The following is a 16,990-nucleotide window of genomic DNA, read 5'->3' as shown; positions in this document are numbered from 1 at the left end:
TTCGATGCAACTTATACTAGCTAGTTACATTAATGTTAAGACACTATTACAACAATTGCATTTACCAATCTCTTGTAACAACAAAACATGAATTTAGTATTGAACATTCATATATTTTGAAATTTCCAACTCCATATATATGTATTTTTTTGGTTGTTGGCACAACTCCATATGCATGTATATTCTTGAGTCGAGGGTCTATCAGAAACAACCACTCTACCTCAAAGGTAGGGATAATGTCTTTGTACACTCTACCCTCTTAGGTCCACTTTACGGGATTACACTGAATACGTGTATTGTTATCGTAACTCCATATGTATGTGTATATGTATGTACATTTTACATATATTAAATATTTAGTCAATTGAATGACATTGCTTGGATTTTTTCATTTTGGGCTGAAACCAAGACATTTCATTGTTCCCTTCTTGATTAGTACAAGAAGATGTTGTTGCTTCAGCCTGTAGATATGGTGCCAATGGTCTTAATGCTGAGGTTGGAGTTTCCATTTCAGCCTGCAAACATAACAAACAAGAAAATATTTTACTTATCTCTATCATAAAATACATGTTCGATATATATATTCAGAATTCACTAGCTTGATCGACTAGTTTAAATTTTACGACATGATAATCTACTTCAAAGGGAAGCACTTCTTATCAAGATTGTTTTTATTTTTGTGACTTTTAGTTAAGGGTAGGAAATATATACCCCTGGATAGTTGCACAATATTCTAGACTAATAATGAACACAAGCTCTAAAAATTCTTAGTGAAACTTGTTTCAATGAAATGACACAATATTAGGGTATTAGGAGGAATTTTTTTGTAATAGAAATCAATAGCCAAAATTCTAGAACTTCCAAACCAAAGAAATATAAAATAAGAAAGAGTTTATTTGCATTATGTTTCAATAGAATGAAATCAATAAGGATAGAATAGACCATATGGGTCGATAGAGAGTCATGTTGTGCCACGAGAATTCAAATCTACCTAACCTAAAATTCATCTTTGTCCAACCAACTCATAACAAAATGTTAGATCAAGACTGACACAACTGTATTGATCTAGGAATATATATGAACCCAAGTGACCAAGCACTCCCGCCCCTAAAAGCGAAGACCGAAATATAAAATTAAAATCAATTCTATGTACGTAGAGTAGATAGATGTTGAATTCCTTTTCTCTATTCGTATGTTTACTTTTTTTATATTTTAATTTCTTAATTTAAAATCTTAATTTTATCGCTGCCTATCTAACGTGAAAGGGAATGTTTTTCATTCACATGACTAGTCAATGCATGCATGTGTGGATCTATAATACACACTACGAGTTCGATAGAATTCACTGATTTTGATTATGCATGATTAAAGAAAAAGGAAAAATAAATAAGCTTATCATCCATTCTGTTTCAATTTATATAACATAACATAAAATCCGATTCAATTAATCAAAATAGATATAGTTAACATGTTGGATAACTATATTTTGGAACACTCTTTTTTATTATTATTATCAATAAACATTGTTGTTAAAAAAAATCATAAAAGAAAAGAAAATATGAAAATTACCTTGGCAAAAGAGAATGAAGTTTGTAATGGAGTGATAGCTGGGAAGACCCTATTTGAACATATTGATTTCTTCAAATTTTCATCAGTTAGGCAACTAAAACTTCCTTCAATACTTGTTTGGGACATTTCAGGCTGCCATAACAAACAACAAGTCACATTACTTATATCAATAAAACAAGTTTTATCTTATTAAGGGTAAAATCAGAAGTTTACAGTTAAATAGTTTCTAGAAAAATCGAGGTGGTCATAGTTCTTCGTTTTAATATGTTGTTTTACTTCTTTGGGCTCGGGTTGATAGTACACAGTGGAGTGGGTTGGGGGGTTGGGGGGGGGGGAGTTCAGCTGAATTTCTTTGATAAAAAATTACACCTATATAAATAAGATAATTTATTTTTTACTTTTTATGTAGATATATAGTTTTTTAATTCGGGGATTCAGTATTCCCCTTGAGGTTTCTAATTCTAATCCCAGCAAATATATTTTCAATTTTGAACTCCTCAGCTTGACGTTTCAAATTACATTTTTTTCGATTAGTTCCACTATTACATATTTGGTTGGTCAGTCAAAATACCTATATTTACTAGCAAAATATACATAATAAAAACCACTATTTTGGATCAAGAATAGATATTTTATGTATATCATGATCATACATGAATATAAAATAAATATATTTACAAGCTATTATTTTGATAGACAAAATGCAGTGTAATTTTATCCTAAAAATAAATAAACAAAAAGAAATGAAATATATTGTTGAAAGAGCTCACCTTGGCAAATTTGAATGAAGTTTGTAAAGTGAGATTTGGTAAGGTCCTTGTTGAATGTTGTAATTGCTTAAAGTTGTTATTATTTTGATAAGTCTCACCACTTAGACTTGTTTGGGACATTGTATCATAAGTAGTTGAGGATGGAAGGTTCATAGAACTACATACAAGTTAACAACTAATTAATTATTCAAACATATATACTAAAGAGTTAATTACAATAAACACTCCTATAATATGATTCAGTTTCTAATACACCTCATAATGAATGTAAAATAGTATAAGAGGGTGTTGAATATTTGATTTTATTAAGGAGAATTGAAAACACTTCTAAATTTGGCGTGAATTATTAGTTTCATTTTTCAAATTATTGACAGTCTTAAATGCACCCTGATCTTACAACATGAGCGAAACATATACAACCCTGAATTCTTGTCAAATTTAAGTATATTTTCAACACTTCTCTCGACATTTTATTAAGTGTCTCGTATTTCTACAAGAATTTGAGATAACTTGCTATGTCATGTCAGATCGATGATGTATCTAACTTTAGTTAGTCAAGTAATAGAAGATTATTTTTAAGGCATTTAATAATTCAGAGACAAAACTAATAATTTGTGGTGTTTTCGAAACTGAAACATAGTATAAGAAATATATAATATAACTAACCCTATAAAATGATGGGGAAAATTAAGGTCCATACCTTTGAGAAATTGAAGATGTTTCTGAGGCAGTATAGAGAGGACTATTAATATTGTTGTTCTCATGATTATAATCTTCAAGCTCTAACCATAAGTCATAAGGAGGTTTCTCATGAACTTGTGTGTTGTCTATGTGTTGAAGAAGTTCATTTATTTGCTATGATAAACCACCAAAATAAAAACGAAATAATTAGTTTGCGAAATCACGATATATATTTAGGATCGATAAAATTCATAAGAGGTGATTTGAAAATCCTTTTGACATGTCTATGTCAAAATACTAGAGGTTTTTCTTATGTCAAATTGCTTGAAAGAGATTCAACAACTTATATTTTATTTAAAACGAAACTTTGTTTTTCTCTATTTGATTTTTAAAAAATTCATACCGCCATATTATCTTCATAACTTGATGTATCATTGCTAGAGAGTTGTTCCTACAAAAAAAAAAAAAAAAAACATTTTTAAAAAATGAAAAAATAATACTTATTATTATTATTTGGTCACAAAAGAACAAGTACACATCATACCATTCTTTGTCTAACTTGATTTAATGCAACTTGAAGACGTTTTTCACATAAATCAAGCTCATGGAGTGATGTAATTCTTTGTGTATCTGGTTCAAATATTCTTTAAATAAAGTCAAAATGTGAGAAAAGAATAATATTCAAAATATCATATTATAAAATTAAAAAAAAAGGATTAAATCGAAATATAATTGCTATACCAAAATTAGGGATAAAGAACCAATCAAATTAAATTAATTTTAATAAATTAGAACAAAAACAAATACAATAATTAAACCAGAGAATGCAATTGCATAATAAGATCTCAATTGAACAGATAGAGTAAAACAAATTCGAATTAACGTAACATGAAATTACTACGTTTACATACCTCAAATAAAGGTGGAGTCTGAATTTAAAGTTTATGAGCTTAGAATTTTAGTCATTTTTAAGTTACTAGGTCTAAATTAATGATTTGTACGTATTTAATGAATTTTTAAGATAAATTTGAATATTTTTAAGTTACTGGGTCTAAATTAATGATTTGTACGTATGTAATGAATTCTTAAGATAAATTTTAATTACCTTAATAATCCCTCAGCCTCATCGAGTTTACAATGCAAGCCATTGATTTCATCTTGAATTTTCTAAAAAAATAAAAATAAAGAGAAAACAATTAATCTTAAGTTTGATAATGTAAAAATAAAATGAAAACTAAAACAGGGAAAAAGAATTAATTAAGTACCTTTGTTGTGTCATTTGCGTTGACGTATGCAGGATTAATCCTAATTAATTAAAAAAAAGAATTATGATAAATAATACATGAAAAAAATATCTTAAAAAAATAAAATTAAATTAATTAAAGAAAACTAACCTTTCAATATCGCAAAATTTATCTTCAATTTCAATCTTCCTTAAGTTCCAAAGTACAGACTGCATAAAGAGTGGATTAATGAAAATTATTTTTTAAAAAAAATAAATCTTATTTTTAGGGTAATAATATTTATGGTCCCTCGATTATGTAAATTTTAATTTTTTTCTTTATGATATCCGGTTAATTTAATCTTCGATTACTTAAAATTTACACTTTTGATCCCTTTATAAATATTCATAAATATATTTTCAGAGTTATTAATTATTTCACTGTATAATTATCGATTACTCATGTATTATGTTAAATGTGTGTTGTTATTTCACGTTTGAGGGCAATATACTTTTTAAGAATAGTTAAAATATAACATACTTCCTATATAAACAAACCAAAAACATTACATTTAGATTAACTAAAAATTAAATTTGGTAAATCATATATCACAAGAATTAAAATCAAAATTTACGAATAATTGAGAGAACATAATAAGTCAAGTGAAACTCACCTCTTTATTGTTGATGTAGCTGCATTTAACAAAAGAAATTATGTGTTAGATATTTTAGCTAATTACAATAAATACATAATATATATATAAAATAAACTTTAATTAGAAAAAGAAATAAAAAAGGGAAAAAAAACATAATAAAAACTAAGAAGAGAAAAATAAATAATAAAAGAAAACTTACAATCCTCTTTCACTATCTGGGAGACTAATGAGCTCAGAAAGAATATCTTCAATTCTGCATTATTAAAATTTATTAATTTTATTACTCCCTCTTGAGGAAAATTGAATGACTTTAATTTTTATTATTCTAATTTTTTCATCAAAATTATAAATTGAATGATTCTTTTTTTTTTGGGCCTTAATTAAGACTTATTAATGTACTAGTCATATCATTATTACAATCAAATTCGAACAATATATTTATTTTTTCGTTTATATTATCTGTGTCAGATCTTTTAAAAATATAAATCATTACCTTTTTTTACGCGAATAATGTGTGAGACGACCAGAAGGAGAGAACATTATAATACCAACATCTACATCACATAAAACAGATAATTCATAAACTTTTTTGAGAATTCCATTTCTTCTCTTGCTAAAAGTGACTTGTCTATTGGTCAAACTCTCAATCTTCAACAATGGCAATTTACTTCTTCCCATGTTTTTTTTTTTATAAAAAAAAAAATCTTTCTATAATTTAGAAAGATATATATACATATATACACAATATATATATATATGAATGTAATAATATACAATCAATTAAAAAAATGAAAGTTTCATTTTTTTCGTATTGATATGATCTAGCAACATAATTTGAACGTATTTCGCGTTCATGTTGTTGCTAGAAACAATCAATTTCATCCCATTAAAAATGTAACATCAGGGAATCCACTCTTTAATATATATGTATATATGTATATGATCAATGGAATATAAAGAAAAATATCAAGGAGGATTTTAGGGATAGAGAAAATGAACTTTGATGAGATTTTACATTTGTGTGTGTTTTTAGGGTAATGAAAATATTGTTTCTAATGGTTTTTGAATAAGGAAAAGGAGAGGGAGAAATTTTGAGAAATTTAATTAGTGGTTGGAATTATTGATTTTGTCCTAAAAGAAAGGGAGAAGTTAGGGTTGATACTTGAATGATGATACAATAAAATTTACTTTGAATTTTTATATGTTTTTAAGGGTAATTTTGGATTTAATGTGTGACATACATTTTTGGTACAAAATGTATATCAATTGTGTCTCTCATGTAAGAGACCTAGGATCAAATTCATGATTTTTTCAATACTAAAGTTATTTATCAACAATTGGGATCGAGTTGAGAATGGGTTGACTCTAAATCTATGATCATAAAAAATGAATTTCATTTTTAATTTAATATTATCCAAGATCATATAATAAGACAAATAATTTAAGTCTCAGCAAATTAAATGTAGGACTCCCACCCCCGACCCCCTGGGTCTTGCATGCTAAGAATTAGACATTGGAGCATGTACAATATAAGACGGCGGGACAACTGTGTTGAAATTATAATAATAGCGACAAATTCGACATAATTTAATAACGTTGGTTCAGATTAGACATATGTTAAATATTCATTTAACATGTACACATTATATATCAAAAATCTTGTAAGGAAAAACATTATGATCCAAAACTTATAAATTAGCTACTCTAGCATTGTGGTCAAATATTAGATAAATTGCAAATTAATTGACTTTATTTTAATAAAAAATGAATTTTGCGTCTAACTCAATTTCAAAAACATGTTCATATAAGGAGCAAATAATCTCAACCCCAAATCATGTGACTCAACAAGAGGATGAACCATTGTGGTACTATTTTCTTCTCAGCTAGCTAGGGACAGTTGAAAATTATAGCTTGATTGTCAACAAAAATAAAAATAAAAAAGTTCAATCAATAATGGTTATTAATTGAAAGACCATAGGGTAAAATTATTGGTCCTTTATACATTATCTATCAGATGTCATTTCGTGGGAAAATTATTGGGACAAATACTTGTAATTAATTTATTACTACAAGGTATATATCCCAACGTTTCACTTTATTGGACTAAAAGGCACATCGTTTTTCTTCGAGAATTACATAGATACACATTAGTTTATAATATTATGAATTTTGCTAAATTTTGATAAATTCAATAAGTTTAGATATATGTATCTCAAAATATATAAGATCAAAATTAGGTATAAATTATTCTAGATACATTGTATTTAAGTAGTTTCATATATATCTGCTGAAATACATAATAAATTTTGTTGATTTTCCTCCCATCTCGCTCGCCACTCTCTAAATGATACCAGATACATGAGAATCGCAGGAGATACATACATATACGTGTATCTGTAATTCGCATGTAAATGAGATACATAACAAATCTTGATTGTCTCCCTTCCATCTCGCTCGCCCCTTTCCCTAGATTAATGATGGTAGCAAAAATACATTTATCTAGATGTATTCATTAATATATAATAGGAAACTTTTATTTAGCAGTAAGATACGCAATATTTTGAAAATACAAGTAATAATAATATATATATTAGTAAACTATGTCTAATTATAGTTGTAGTTTCTCCTTTTCTTTATAATTCATTTTTGTTTACTCCCTTCATTTCATTTTATGTAATAGTAAAATAAATTAAAATGGAAACAGTAGTAGCACCATGGTACCATGTACCTAACCTTGGAGGGGGGGGGGGATTCGAGATACATATATACCATCCCTTACAAAATTTTGCAGTGCCCGACTACGTGCAAATTGATGCGGACATCATGTATAATTAATATTGTTTACATAATTTTATCGTGCTCGGCTGCGTGCAAATGGATACGAAACTTCGATAAAGCACTAGTTATACAATGTACCCCTGTATAATTTTATAGTTTGTTATTGTATACAAAATGATACAAACACTATATAGTAATTAATAATACTCTTGACACAATTTTATAGTGCCTGACTCCATTCAAAGTGATACAAACATTATACACTAACATGAGTACCCTTACAAAATTTTGTAGTGCATACTAACACGAACACTATAAGCTAGTACTAATAACACTCATACAAAATGACTCGAACATCATATACTTATAATACTCCCCCTTGCAAAATTTTATACTGCATGCAAACTGACATAGACATATTGTTAAGGGTCCAGCCCATTGATGGGTGGCCCATATATTTTGGGCCTTGTTGACTCCTTCTAGAAGTCTTTGGCAGCTGATGTTAAGTGGCTGGGGTTTTGTTTTGGACGTGTAGAGAGAGAAAGAGAGAGAGAGGAGATAGAAAAAAACAGATTTTGAGAGAGAGGGTTTGAGAGAAGAGTTGCTGGTTTTTTCTGGACAGCGAGACAAAATTTCAGCTTGCAAGAGATCCGACCGTTGGATCGTTCTGAAATTTTCACAGCTGGTTCACAACACATAGCACTACTTCTTGACCGTTCAGATCGTCAATCGGAGTTCTTGATCGTCTGTTATTGCAGCTGGCGTAACCTGCGTTTTTTTTGATGATATTTCCCAATTTCTCTTCTCTTTTGTGTTGGCTCTTATGTATGTTGTTGTTGGTGGGCTGTGACATCCTTGTAGACTGATTTGGGTGTTTTTACCCTCAATTTGCATAATAAGAGAAGAAGAAGGGTGGACTCCTTCAAGTCCCGTGGTTTTTATCCTTCATACCGAAGGGGTTTTCCACGTATAAATCTTGTGTGTCACTTGCGTATTTATAATTCATATTTGCTTGTGATTCAATTGATGTGTTGCTGATTTGAGCTTGGTTAATATAGTGGTGAATTTCTTTTGGTAAATTGGTGAAGTATATTTGGTTGATTGTCTTGAAGTCGATCCTTGTAGGTGTTGTATCCTACTTGTGTTGTTTTGTGCCTCCCCCTACATTTGGTATCAGAGCTGAGTGTTAAACCATAGACATGGAGCATGGAAATAACTCTATGGTTAAACTGACATCAACCAATTATTCCATTTGGCGTCCGATGATGGAAGATTTGCTATATTGCAAGGATTTGTTTGATCCAATTGATGTGGATAAAACAAAGAAAGATGACCAGCCCACTAAGCCAGAGAAGATGACAGATAAAGAATGGGAAAAGCTGAAGAGAAAGACCTTGGGGACAATCAGACAGTGGATTGATATTAGCATATTCAATCATGTATCCCAGGAGACTGAGCCGCTTGAGCTATGGAGAAAATTGGAGGGTCTTTATGAGAGGAAGACCGCTCATAACAAGGCCTCGTTGATTAAGAGGCTTGTTAATCTCAAGTTGAAGCCAGGGAAGTCTGTTTCTGAGCATCTTAGCGACTTTCAAGATATTATTAACAAGTTGACTGTTATGAAAATTGTCCTTGATGATGAGTTGCAGGCTTTATTCCTCTTGAGTTCTTTGCCAGACAGTTGGGAAACTTTGGTTGTGTCCATCAGCAACTCAGCTCCAGATGGTACGCTTTCATTGGATGTCATCAAAGAGAGCATGTTCAATGAAGAGCTTAGAAGAAAGGAGATGGGTGTTGATATTTCGCAGGCACTTGTGGTAGAGAATAGAGGAAGAAGCAAGAGTAGAGGTCCCAAAGGGCGTGGCAAGTCAAAGTATAGGTCAAAGTCCAAGGATGGGAGAGAACCTACGATATGCCACTATTGTAGCAAGCCTGGCCACATTCAAAAGTTTTGCTACAAGTTGAAAAGAGACCAGCAAAATAAGAAAAATGACCATCATAAAGAGGGTGATGACAAGAATACAGCTGCTACAACTTCTAGTTCTGATGATCGTGTTTCTTTGATATGTGCTATTGGAGAGTGTTGTCATGTTGATAGTTCTGACACTGAATGGCTTATTGATACAGGAGCTTCCTATCATTGTGTTCCTAATAAGGAGTACTTTATTGACTACCGAGCTGGAGATTTTGGTAGTGTGAAGATGGGGAACCAGAGCTCAGCAAGTATTGTTGGCATTGGAGATATTCGAGTCCAAACCAATGTTGGGTGCTATTTGACGTTGAGAGATGTTCGCCACATTCCAGATTTACGCCTCAATTTATTGTCTGCTAACGTACTTGATGAAGACGGTTACAAGCACACTTTTGGTGAGGGTAAATGGAAATTGTCTAAGGGTTCCTTGACTGTTGCTCGTGGCAAGCTTTGTTGCACATTGTATAAGACACATTTGAAAGTGTGTAGTGGTGAGTTGAATGCTATTGAGGAGAAAACTTCTCCTAACTTATGGCACCGAAGATTGGGGCATGTTAGTGAGAAGGGTATAAAGCTGTTGGCCGGTAAGTCTCTTATTCCTGCTGATGTTACTATTTCACTTGACCCTTGTGATCATTGTTTAGCAGGAAAGCAACACAGAGTTTCTTTTCCGAGGACATCTACAAGAAAGAAAGTGAAGTTAGAGTTGGTTTACTCTGATGTGTGTGGTCCCATAGAGGTGGAATCACTTGGTGGTAACAAATACTTTGTTACTTTTATTGATGATGCTACTCGGAGAACTTGGGTTTATATGATGAAGCACAAAAGTGAGGTGTTCGGTATCTTCCAGAAGTTTCATGCAATGGTTGAAAGGGAGACAGATTGCAAACTGAAGCGTCTTCGAACTGATAATGGAGGTGAATACACTTCAAATGAGTTTAAAGCATATTGCTCAAGATATGGCATTCGACATGAGAGAACAGAACCGGGTACCCCACAACACAATGGCGTTGCCGAGAGGATGAACAGAACCATTATTGAGAAAGTGAGATGCATGCTTAGAATGTCCAATCTTCCTAAGTCATTTTGGGGTGAAACAGTTGGAACTGCTGTATATTTGATAAATAGAGCACCATCAGTTCCTTTGGAGTTTGATATTCCCGAGAGAGTTTGGTTTGGGAAAGACCCCTCTTATTCTCACTTGAGGGTGTTTGGATGCAAGGCTTTTATGCATGTGCCGAAGGAACATAGATTGAAGCTTGATTTCAAGACTTCTCCTTGTGTGTTTGTTGGATATGGTGATGAAGAGTTTGGTTACAGACTTTATGATCCAGCAAAGCAAAAAGTTGTGAGAAGTAGAGATGTTGTCTTTTATGAGCACGAGATGGGTTTTCATCTCTTGGGTGCTGATAAGACTTATTATTCTAATTTCTCTCATGATGTTATTGATATGCCCATGCCTCATGTTTCTGCTTCAGATGATCAATTAACAGGTGATGCTCCAGAGGATGGTCATGAAATTGCTCATGAACATGACCATATTGAAGAGGTACAACCTGATGTTGTTGTACCACAACCTGATGATGAAGCTGTAGATGTTCAACATGGAGAGTCTTCTAATCAGGGGGAGAAATCCAGCCCACAGGTAGAAGAGCCAACACTTAGAAAATCGACCAGAGTTCGTCAACCTTCAAGACTTTATCCAAGTTCAGAATACATCCTAATCACTGATGAGGGGGAGCCTGAAAGCCTTCAAGAGGTCTTGTCACATTCAGACAAAGACCATTGGCTCAAGGCTATGCAAGAGGAGATGGATTCTTTGAAGAAGAATGAAACCTATGACTTGGTGAAGCCTCCAAAAGGGAAGAAAGTCTTGAAGAACAGGTGGTTGTTTAAGAACAAGAAAGTTGACAACAAGCTAGTGAAGCGGAAGGCAAGATTAGTGGTGAAGGGATGCCATCAGAAAAAGGGCATCGACTTCGATGAGATTTTTGCACCGGTGGTGAAGATGACTTCCATTCGTATGATTTTGGGACTAGCTGCCTGTTTGAATCTTGAACTTGAACAACTTGATGTTAAAACTGCTTTCTTACATGGTGATTTGCATGAGGAGATTTACATGGAGCAGCCGGAAGGATTTGAAGTTAAGGGAAAAGAGAATTTTGTCTGCAAGTTGAAAAAGAGTCTCTATGGACTCAAGCAAGCACCAAGGCAATGGTATCACAAGTTTGATTCCTTCATGAATAGTAATGAGTACAAGCGGACTACTGCAGATCCTTGTGTGTATTTTAGAAAATTCTCTGAAGGTAACTTCATTATCCTTTGCTTGTATGTTGATGATATGTTGATTGTGGGACAAGATGTTGAGATGATTTGCAGGTTGAAAGAGGATTTGTCAAAGTCCTTTGATATGAAAGATTTGGGTCCTGCGAAGCAAATTCTTGGTATGGAAATTGCTCGTGATAGAAAAGCTGGTAAGCTTTGGTTGTCACAAGAAAAGTATATTGAACGAGTGCTTGAAAGGTTCAATATGAAGAATGCCAAGCCAGTTAATACACCACTTGCAGCCCATTTCAAGTTGAGCAAGCGTTGTTGTCCTACAACCGATAAAGAAAAGGAAAGTATGTCTCATATTCCTTACTCCTCTGCTGTTGGTTCATTGATGTATGCCATGGTGTGTACAAGACCGGATATAGCACATGCTGTTGGATTGGTTAGCAGATACTTGGCAAATCCGAGCAAGGTTCATTGGGAAGCTGTAAAGTGGATCTTAAGATATTTGCGAGGCACATCAAATCTGAGTTTGTGTTTTGGAGGTGGTGAGCCTATTCTTGAGGGATTTACGGATGCTGACATGGCTGGAGATCTTGATAACCGGAAGTCTACCTCGGGTTACTTGTTCAAATTTGCAGGGGGAGCCATTTCATGGCAATCCAAGCTACAGAAGTGTGTAGCGTTGTCTACAACCGAGGCAGAATATATAGCAGCAGTGGAAGCAAGCAAAGAAATGCTTTGGTTAAAGCGTTTCCTTCAAGAGTTAGGTTTGAAGCAAAGCGAGTATGTTGTGTTTTGTGATAGTCAAAGTGCTATGGACTTGAGCAAAAACAGCATGTACCATGCTCGCACAAAGCATATTGATGTGAGATATCATTGGTTGCGTGTTGTCATTGAAGAGCAACTAATGAAGTTGAAGAAGATTCACACCAACAAGAATGGTGCTGATATGTTGACAAAGGTGGTCCCTCGAAGCAAGCTTGAATTTTGTTCCAAGCTTGCAGGTATGTCTTCTTGATGACCTTTTATGTTTGGTCTCCCCGAACTGGGCTGGAGGGGGAGATTGTTAAGGGTCCAGCCCATTGATGGGTGGCCCATATATTTTGGGCCTTGTTGACTCCTTCTAGAAGTCTTTGGCAGCTGATGTTAAGGGGCTGGGGTTTTGTTTTGGACGTGCAGAGAGAGAAAGAGAGAGAGAGGAGATAAAAAAAAAAAAACAGATTTTTGAGAGAGGGTTGGAGTGCAGACTTTCTGGACAGCCTTGACAAAATTTCAGTTTTCCGGAGATCCGACCGTTGGATCGTTCTGAAATTTTCACAGCTGGTTCACAACACATAGCACTACATCTTGACCGTTCAGATCGTCAATCGGAGTTCTTGATCGTCTGTTATTGCTGCTGGCGTAACCTGCGTTTTTCTTGGTGATATTTCCCAATTTCTCTTCTCTTTTGTGTTGGCTCTTATGTATGTTGTTGTTGGTGGGCTGTGACATCCTTGTAGACTGAGTTGGGTGTTTTTACCCTCAATTTGCATAATAAGAGAAGAAGAAGGGTGGACTCCTACAAGTCCCGTGGTTTTTATCCTTCATACCGAAGGGGTTTTCCACGTATAAATCTTGTGTGTCACTTGCGTATTTATAATTCATATTTGCTTGTGATTCAATTGATGTGTTGCTGATTTGAGCTTGGTTAATATAGTGGTGAATTTCTTTTGGTAAATTGGTGAAGTATATTTGGTTGATTGTCTTGAAGTCGATCCTTGTAGGTGTTGTATCCTACTTGTGTTGTTTTGTGCCTCCCCCTACACATATTACTCGATTATGACTAAATATATAAGCAGATTTTTAAACGTGTTGGATTTTTTTCCCTCGGATATGTCAACTACATCATTTTTCTATTGAATCATTGAATCCCCATAATTTATTCCATTTAAACAAACACCGTTGTCTGATGTGGAACCAGATTTATATGGGGGTATTGATAGAGGATACATATGTTGTTCCACAACTCATTAGTCCAATTGATAGTGAAAATGTTCGAGAATAATTCTATTTTGCTTAAGTCATTTGAACACATTAGAAAACAAATGAGACTAACATGGTTTGTCTTCATTCCTTCAATCAAAATTATTACAATTCGAACATAATTGAAGGCATTTATAATAGAAAAGCCTCAAAATCAACCAACAATGTTTTAAAGGAACAAATTATGGGTGGTTCAATGATTCAATAGAAAAATGACGTAGTTAAGATACCCGAGGGAAAAAACTCAATAAGTTTAGGGATCTGTTTATGTATTTGGCCCTCGATTATCGTTGTTTAACTAATTACATGATAAAGCAAGCATTAGGATTGTCATCGCTAAACATTGTAACATAATCATGATCTTCAAATCTTGAAATTGTTCCTGTTGTTGTCATGTTGTGATCCACCCTTCTAACATAGCCAGGAGGAGCCTTCTTGTCATAAGAAGCAACAGCATAGGGTTGAGCCACTAAATTGTAAGGCACATAAGGCCAAATCTCAGCCTTCTTCCCTGTTGATTTTGCCTTCTTTAACACTTTGTTTGCTTCCACATATCCTATTACTGTCACCTTTTGTTGTTTCATATTTATCTCCACTGATTTTACACCTATAATTATTTAAACAAGTTAATTAGTTAACATTTTTACTAAACGTTACAAATTATTTTTTATGTCGACTGTCTCAATTTATATGATATGCTTTGCTTCAAAAAGATAAAGTTAGTGAGTTGTGTGATGCGACTTTACCTTACTATTCAGGGGACATTGAATTAGAACGAGAGGTATTTTAGTTCATTAAAAAAAATAACACACTTTTTTATTTTTTAATTATTTAATGACGCTACTAAGATTTTAATTTGCTCGCATTGAGTCTAGCTTATTAAACAAAAAGTCTATAAAGACGATGTACTTTTTTAAGGAATTAGTTTTAGAACATTACAAGGTTTTTCTATATTTCTGAACTTCGTATTTAATCAAACTATATCATACATATTAAGACAGGAGAAATGTACTCTTTTTACTTATATGACACTACTATTCAGAGTAGGTATAAGGGTCAAGCTCTTTAATTCTAGATGTGAATTACACAGAAAATTCAAATTTTGTTAAATCAAATTCGTGTATGTACTAACTGCTTAAAATGTACTGTAAATCACAATAACCGACAATTTAAAATATTTAAAAATTATTAAAAATTTGAACTCACTATTTGTGTTGTGTCACATAAAATGCTTGTAGATCACATTTAATCACCTTATAAGTAATGATCATATTATGTATATATTTTTATACCACCATGCATATAACTTAAACTCATAATACAGTTGTTTGAATGAGAGAGAAATTCAAACTCTGATATCACGCTAATGGCATAATGAAAGTGTGAAACTAAAAAGAGCTCCAATCGAATTTCCTTCTATAAAAAATTATATTACGTGTATTAATAAATAACTAACTAACTAAATTAATAAAAACCTTATAACCAATTAGTATATAACATATAGTGTTTAATTAATTTCTTACCACTTAATGATGACAAAGTTTTCTTGACTTTAAGCTCACAGCCATCACAATCCATTCTTACTTTGAGCTCTACTGTATGAAATTGCCTCTTCTTATTATTGGATTTATGACTAATTTTCATCATATCATAAATATACTCCAAAGTTTCTCCAAGACCCATATTTTCTTTTTTCCTACTTTACTTTGATTCCTATATGATAGTATCTTGTTTACTTCTTATATAGACATTTTTTTTTCCAAACAAGGGGTAAAAAGGGAAGCCCCCCCCCCACCCCCCACCCCCACCCCAAACCAAAAAAAAAACAAAATTTTATAGCTCATGTCATTCATGCAATCAAAATATAATTAAAAAATAGAAAAAAATTATAATTTTTTTTATTGAATCAAGTTCATTAAAAATTGTGTTTTTTACATAATATAATACCCTCACACTTGTTCAAGATTTGAATTAATTCTTCTCTAGATAGAATGGAACACCGTTTTGTAGAACTAGAAATTGAAATTGTAGAATTTATGTGTTTTATTTTTTTTATTTTTTGTAGTGTTCTTTCCCTGCAATTTTTAAATAATTCCTCAAATTAATAAAATTTAACATCAAGAAAAGAAAATTAATTAGTGAAAATGAAAAATAAATGTCTGGACAATCACATCATTTATCGAAGTCAAGCGAGCTAATTACCTCTCTTTTCAATCTTTTAATAGCTAAAAAGAGTGTTTATTTAATGAAATAGAATATTTCACGTTGGTGAAATGATTATAATTTTTTATCTTTTTATAAAAAATGAATAATGTATTTATTTTAGTTATTTTTGAGGTACGAATTAAATCTAAAATTTTTATTTACACAGTATCAAAATCAAACTAAATATGTCAACTTGTACACATTTTAATTAATTTTTTAAAATATGAGTTACGCTCGAGACCTAATATTTTAAAATTTTTTTTACAAATGTCTTGCAACAAGAGTGGGCCTAATTCTTAAACTCTATGATTAAATAGGCAAACCACCAATTATTGAAAGAGTAGCTTCGACGTTTCGAGGTCTGCATTATTGAACACGTGTAAAATAATTGTTACTAAATTATTATTTTTTATCGAGCGGTTAAAAATTACTGATTTTAAAAAAAATATTTTTTTTAAAAAAATAGAGTATTTTTACTAAGTGTATGACAAATTTAATTTCAAAAATATTTTTAAACGTAAATTGATGCATTTTTACTAGATATTAGGATTATTTTGAATATTTATTGTGAAAGATATTTAAAAATGATTTTACTAATGGATCAAACATTTCAATTTTTCACAAATAATAGTAGTAATAATGTTGGCCTCTCAATCATTTGGGCAAACAGGTTCTGAGAATGCTTTTTGGCATTTGCTATTATTTTACTTTATTTATTTTTAGTAAAAAGAACACCTTACATTATTTTTAAACTTTGAATCTTCTATTTTTAGGATATTATTACAACATTTCCTTAAATCTAATGTCATGTTTGTTGCAAAATAATACAAACAAGAACCAG

The 16,990-nt window shown here is 32.0% G+C and overlaps 2 protein-coding genes across 2 annotated transcripts; both read right to left on the bottom strand.

Annotated features, from left to right (window-relative positions):
- On the bottom strand, window positions 1-5,932 carry LOC107020020 (agamous-like MADS-box protein AGL104). Its single transcript, XM_015220366.2, has 12 exons — window positions 5,392-5,932; window positions 5,098-5,151; window positions 4,917-4,935; window positions 4,415-4,473; window positions 4,286-4,325; window positions 4,126-4,187; window positions 3,565-3,664; window positions 3,424-3,471; window positions 3,040-3,194; window positions 2,340-2,496; window positions 1,570-1,701; window positions 1-515 (listed from the first exon to the last, which is right to left on the bottom strand). Exons 1-12 carry the CDS (start codon window positions 5,574-5,576, stop codon window positions 357-359), a joined length of 1,170 nt encoding a protein of 389 aa, XP_015075852.2. The 5' UTR covers window positions 5,577-5,932; the 3' UTR covers window positions 1-356.
- An 8,212-nt stretch (window positions 5,933-14,144) lies between these two features.
- On the bottom strand, window positions 14,145-15,634 carry LOC107020083 (heavy metal-associated isoprenylated plant protein 23-like). Its single transcript, XM_015220410.2, has 2 exons — window positions 15,468-15,634; window positions 14,145-14,551 (listed from the first exon to the last, which is right to left on the bottom strand). Exons 1-2 carry the CDS (start codon window positions 15,625-15,627, stop codon window positions 14,247-14,249), a joined length of 465 nt encoding a protein of 154 aa, XP_015075896.1. The 5' UTR covers window positions 15,628-15,634; the 3' UTR covers window positions 14,145-14,246.
- Window positions 15,635-16,990: the final 1,356 nt, after the last annotated feature.

This window comes from Solanum pennellii, chromosome 5 (genome assembly GCF_001406875.1).
Source record: "Solanum pennellii chromosome 5, SPENNV200".
In the NCBI taxonomy this organism is placed as follows: Eukaryota; Viridiplantae; Streptophyta; class Magnoliopsida; order Solanales; family Solanaceae; genus Solanum; species Solanum pennellii.
The sequence above is the reverse complement of the archived record's forward strand: the minus strand, read 5'-3'. Positions and strand labels throughout refer to the sequence as shown.

What these genes read in the sequence shown, in the direction of transcription:
- LOC107020020 (XM_015220366.2), bottom strand. Translation starts at nt 5,576, where the DNA reads ATGGGAAGAAGTAAATTGCCATTGTTGAAGATTGAGAGTTTGACCAAT. An exon ending in AAATTTTGCGATATTGAAAG is followed by an intron (nt 4,326 to 4,414) that starts GTTAGTTTTCTT and finishes TTAATTAATTAG; the next exon opens with GATTAATCCTGCATACGTCA. An exon ending in ATCAAGTTAGACAAAGAATG is followed by an intron (nt 3,472 to 3,564) that starts GTATGATGTGTA and finishes TTTTTTTTGTAG; the next exon opens with GAACAACTCTCTAGCAATGA.
- LOC107020083 (XM_015220410.2), bottom strand. Translation starts at nt 15,627, where the DNA reads ATGGGTCTTGGAGAAACTTTGGAGTATATTTATGATATGATGAAAATT. An exon ending in AACTTTGTCATCATTAAGTG is followed by an intron (nt 14,552 to 15,467) that starts GTAAGAAATTAA and finishes AAATAATTATAG; the next exon opens with GTGTAAAATCAGTGGAGATA.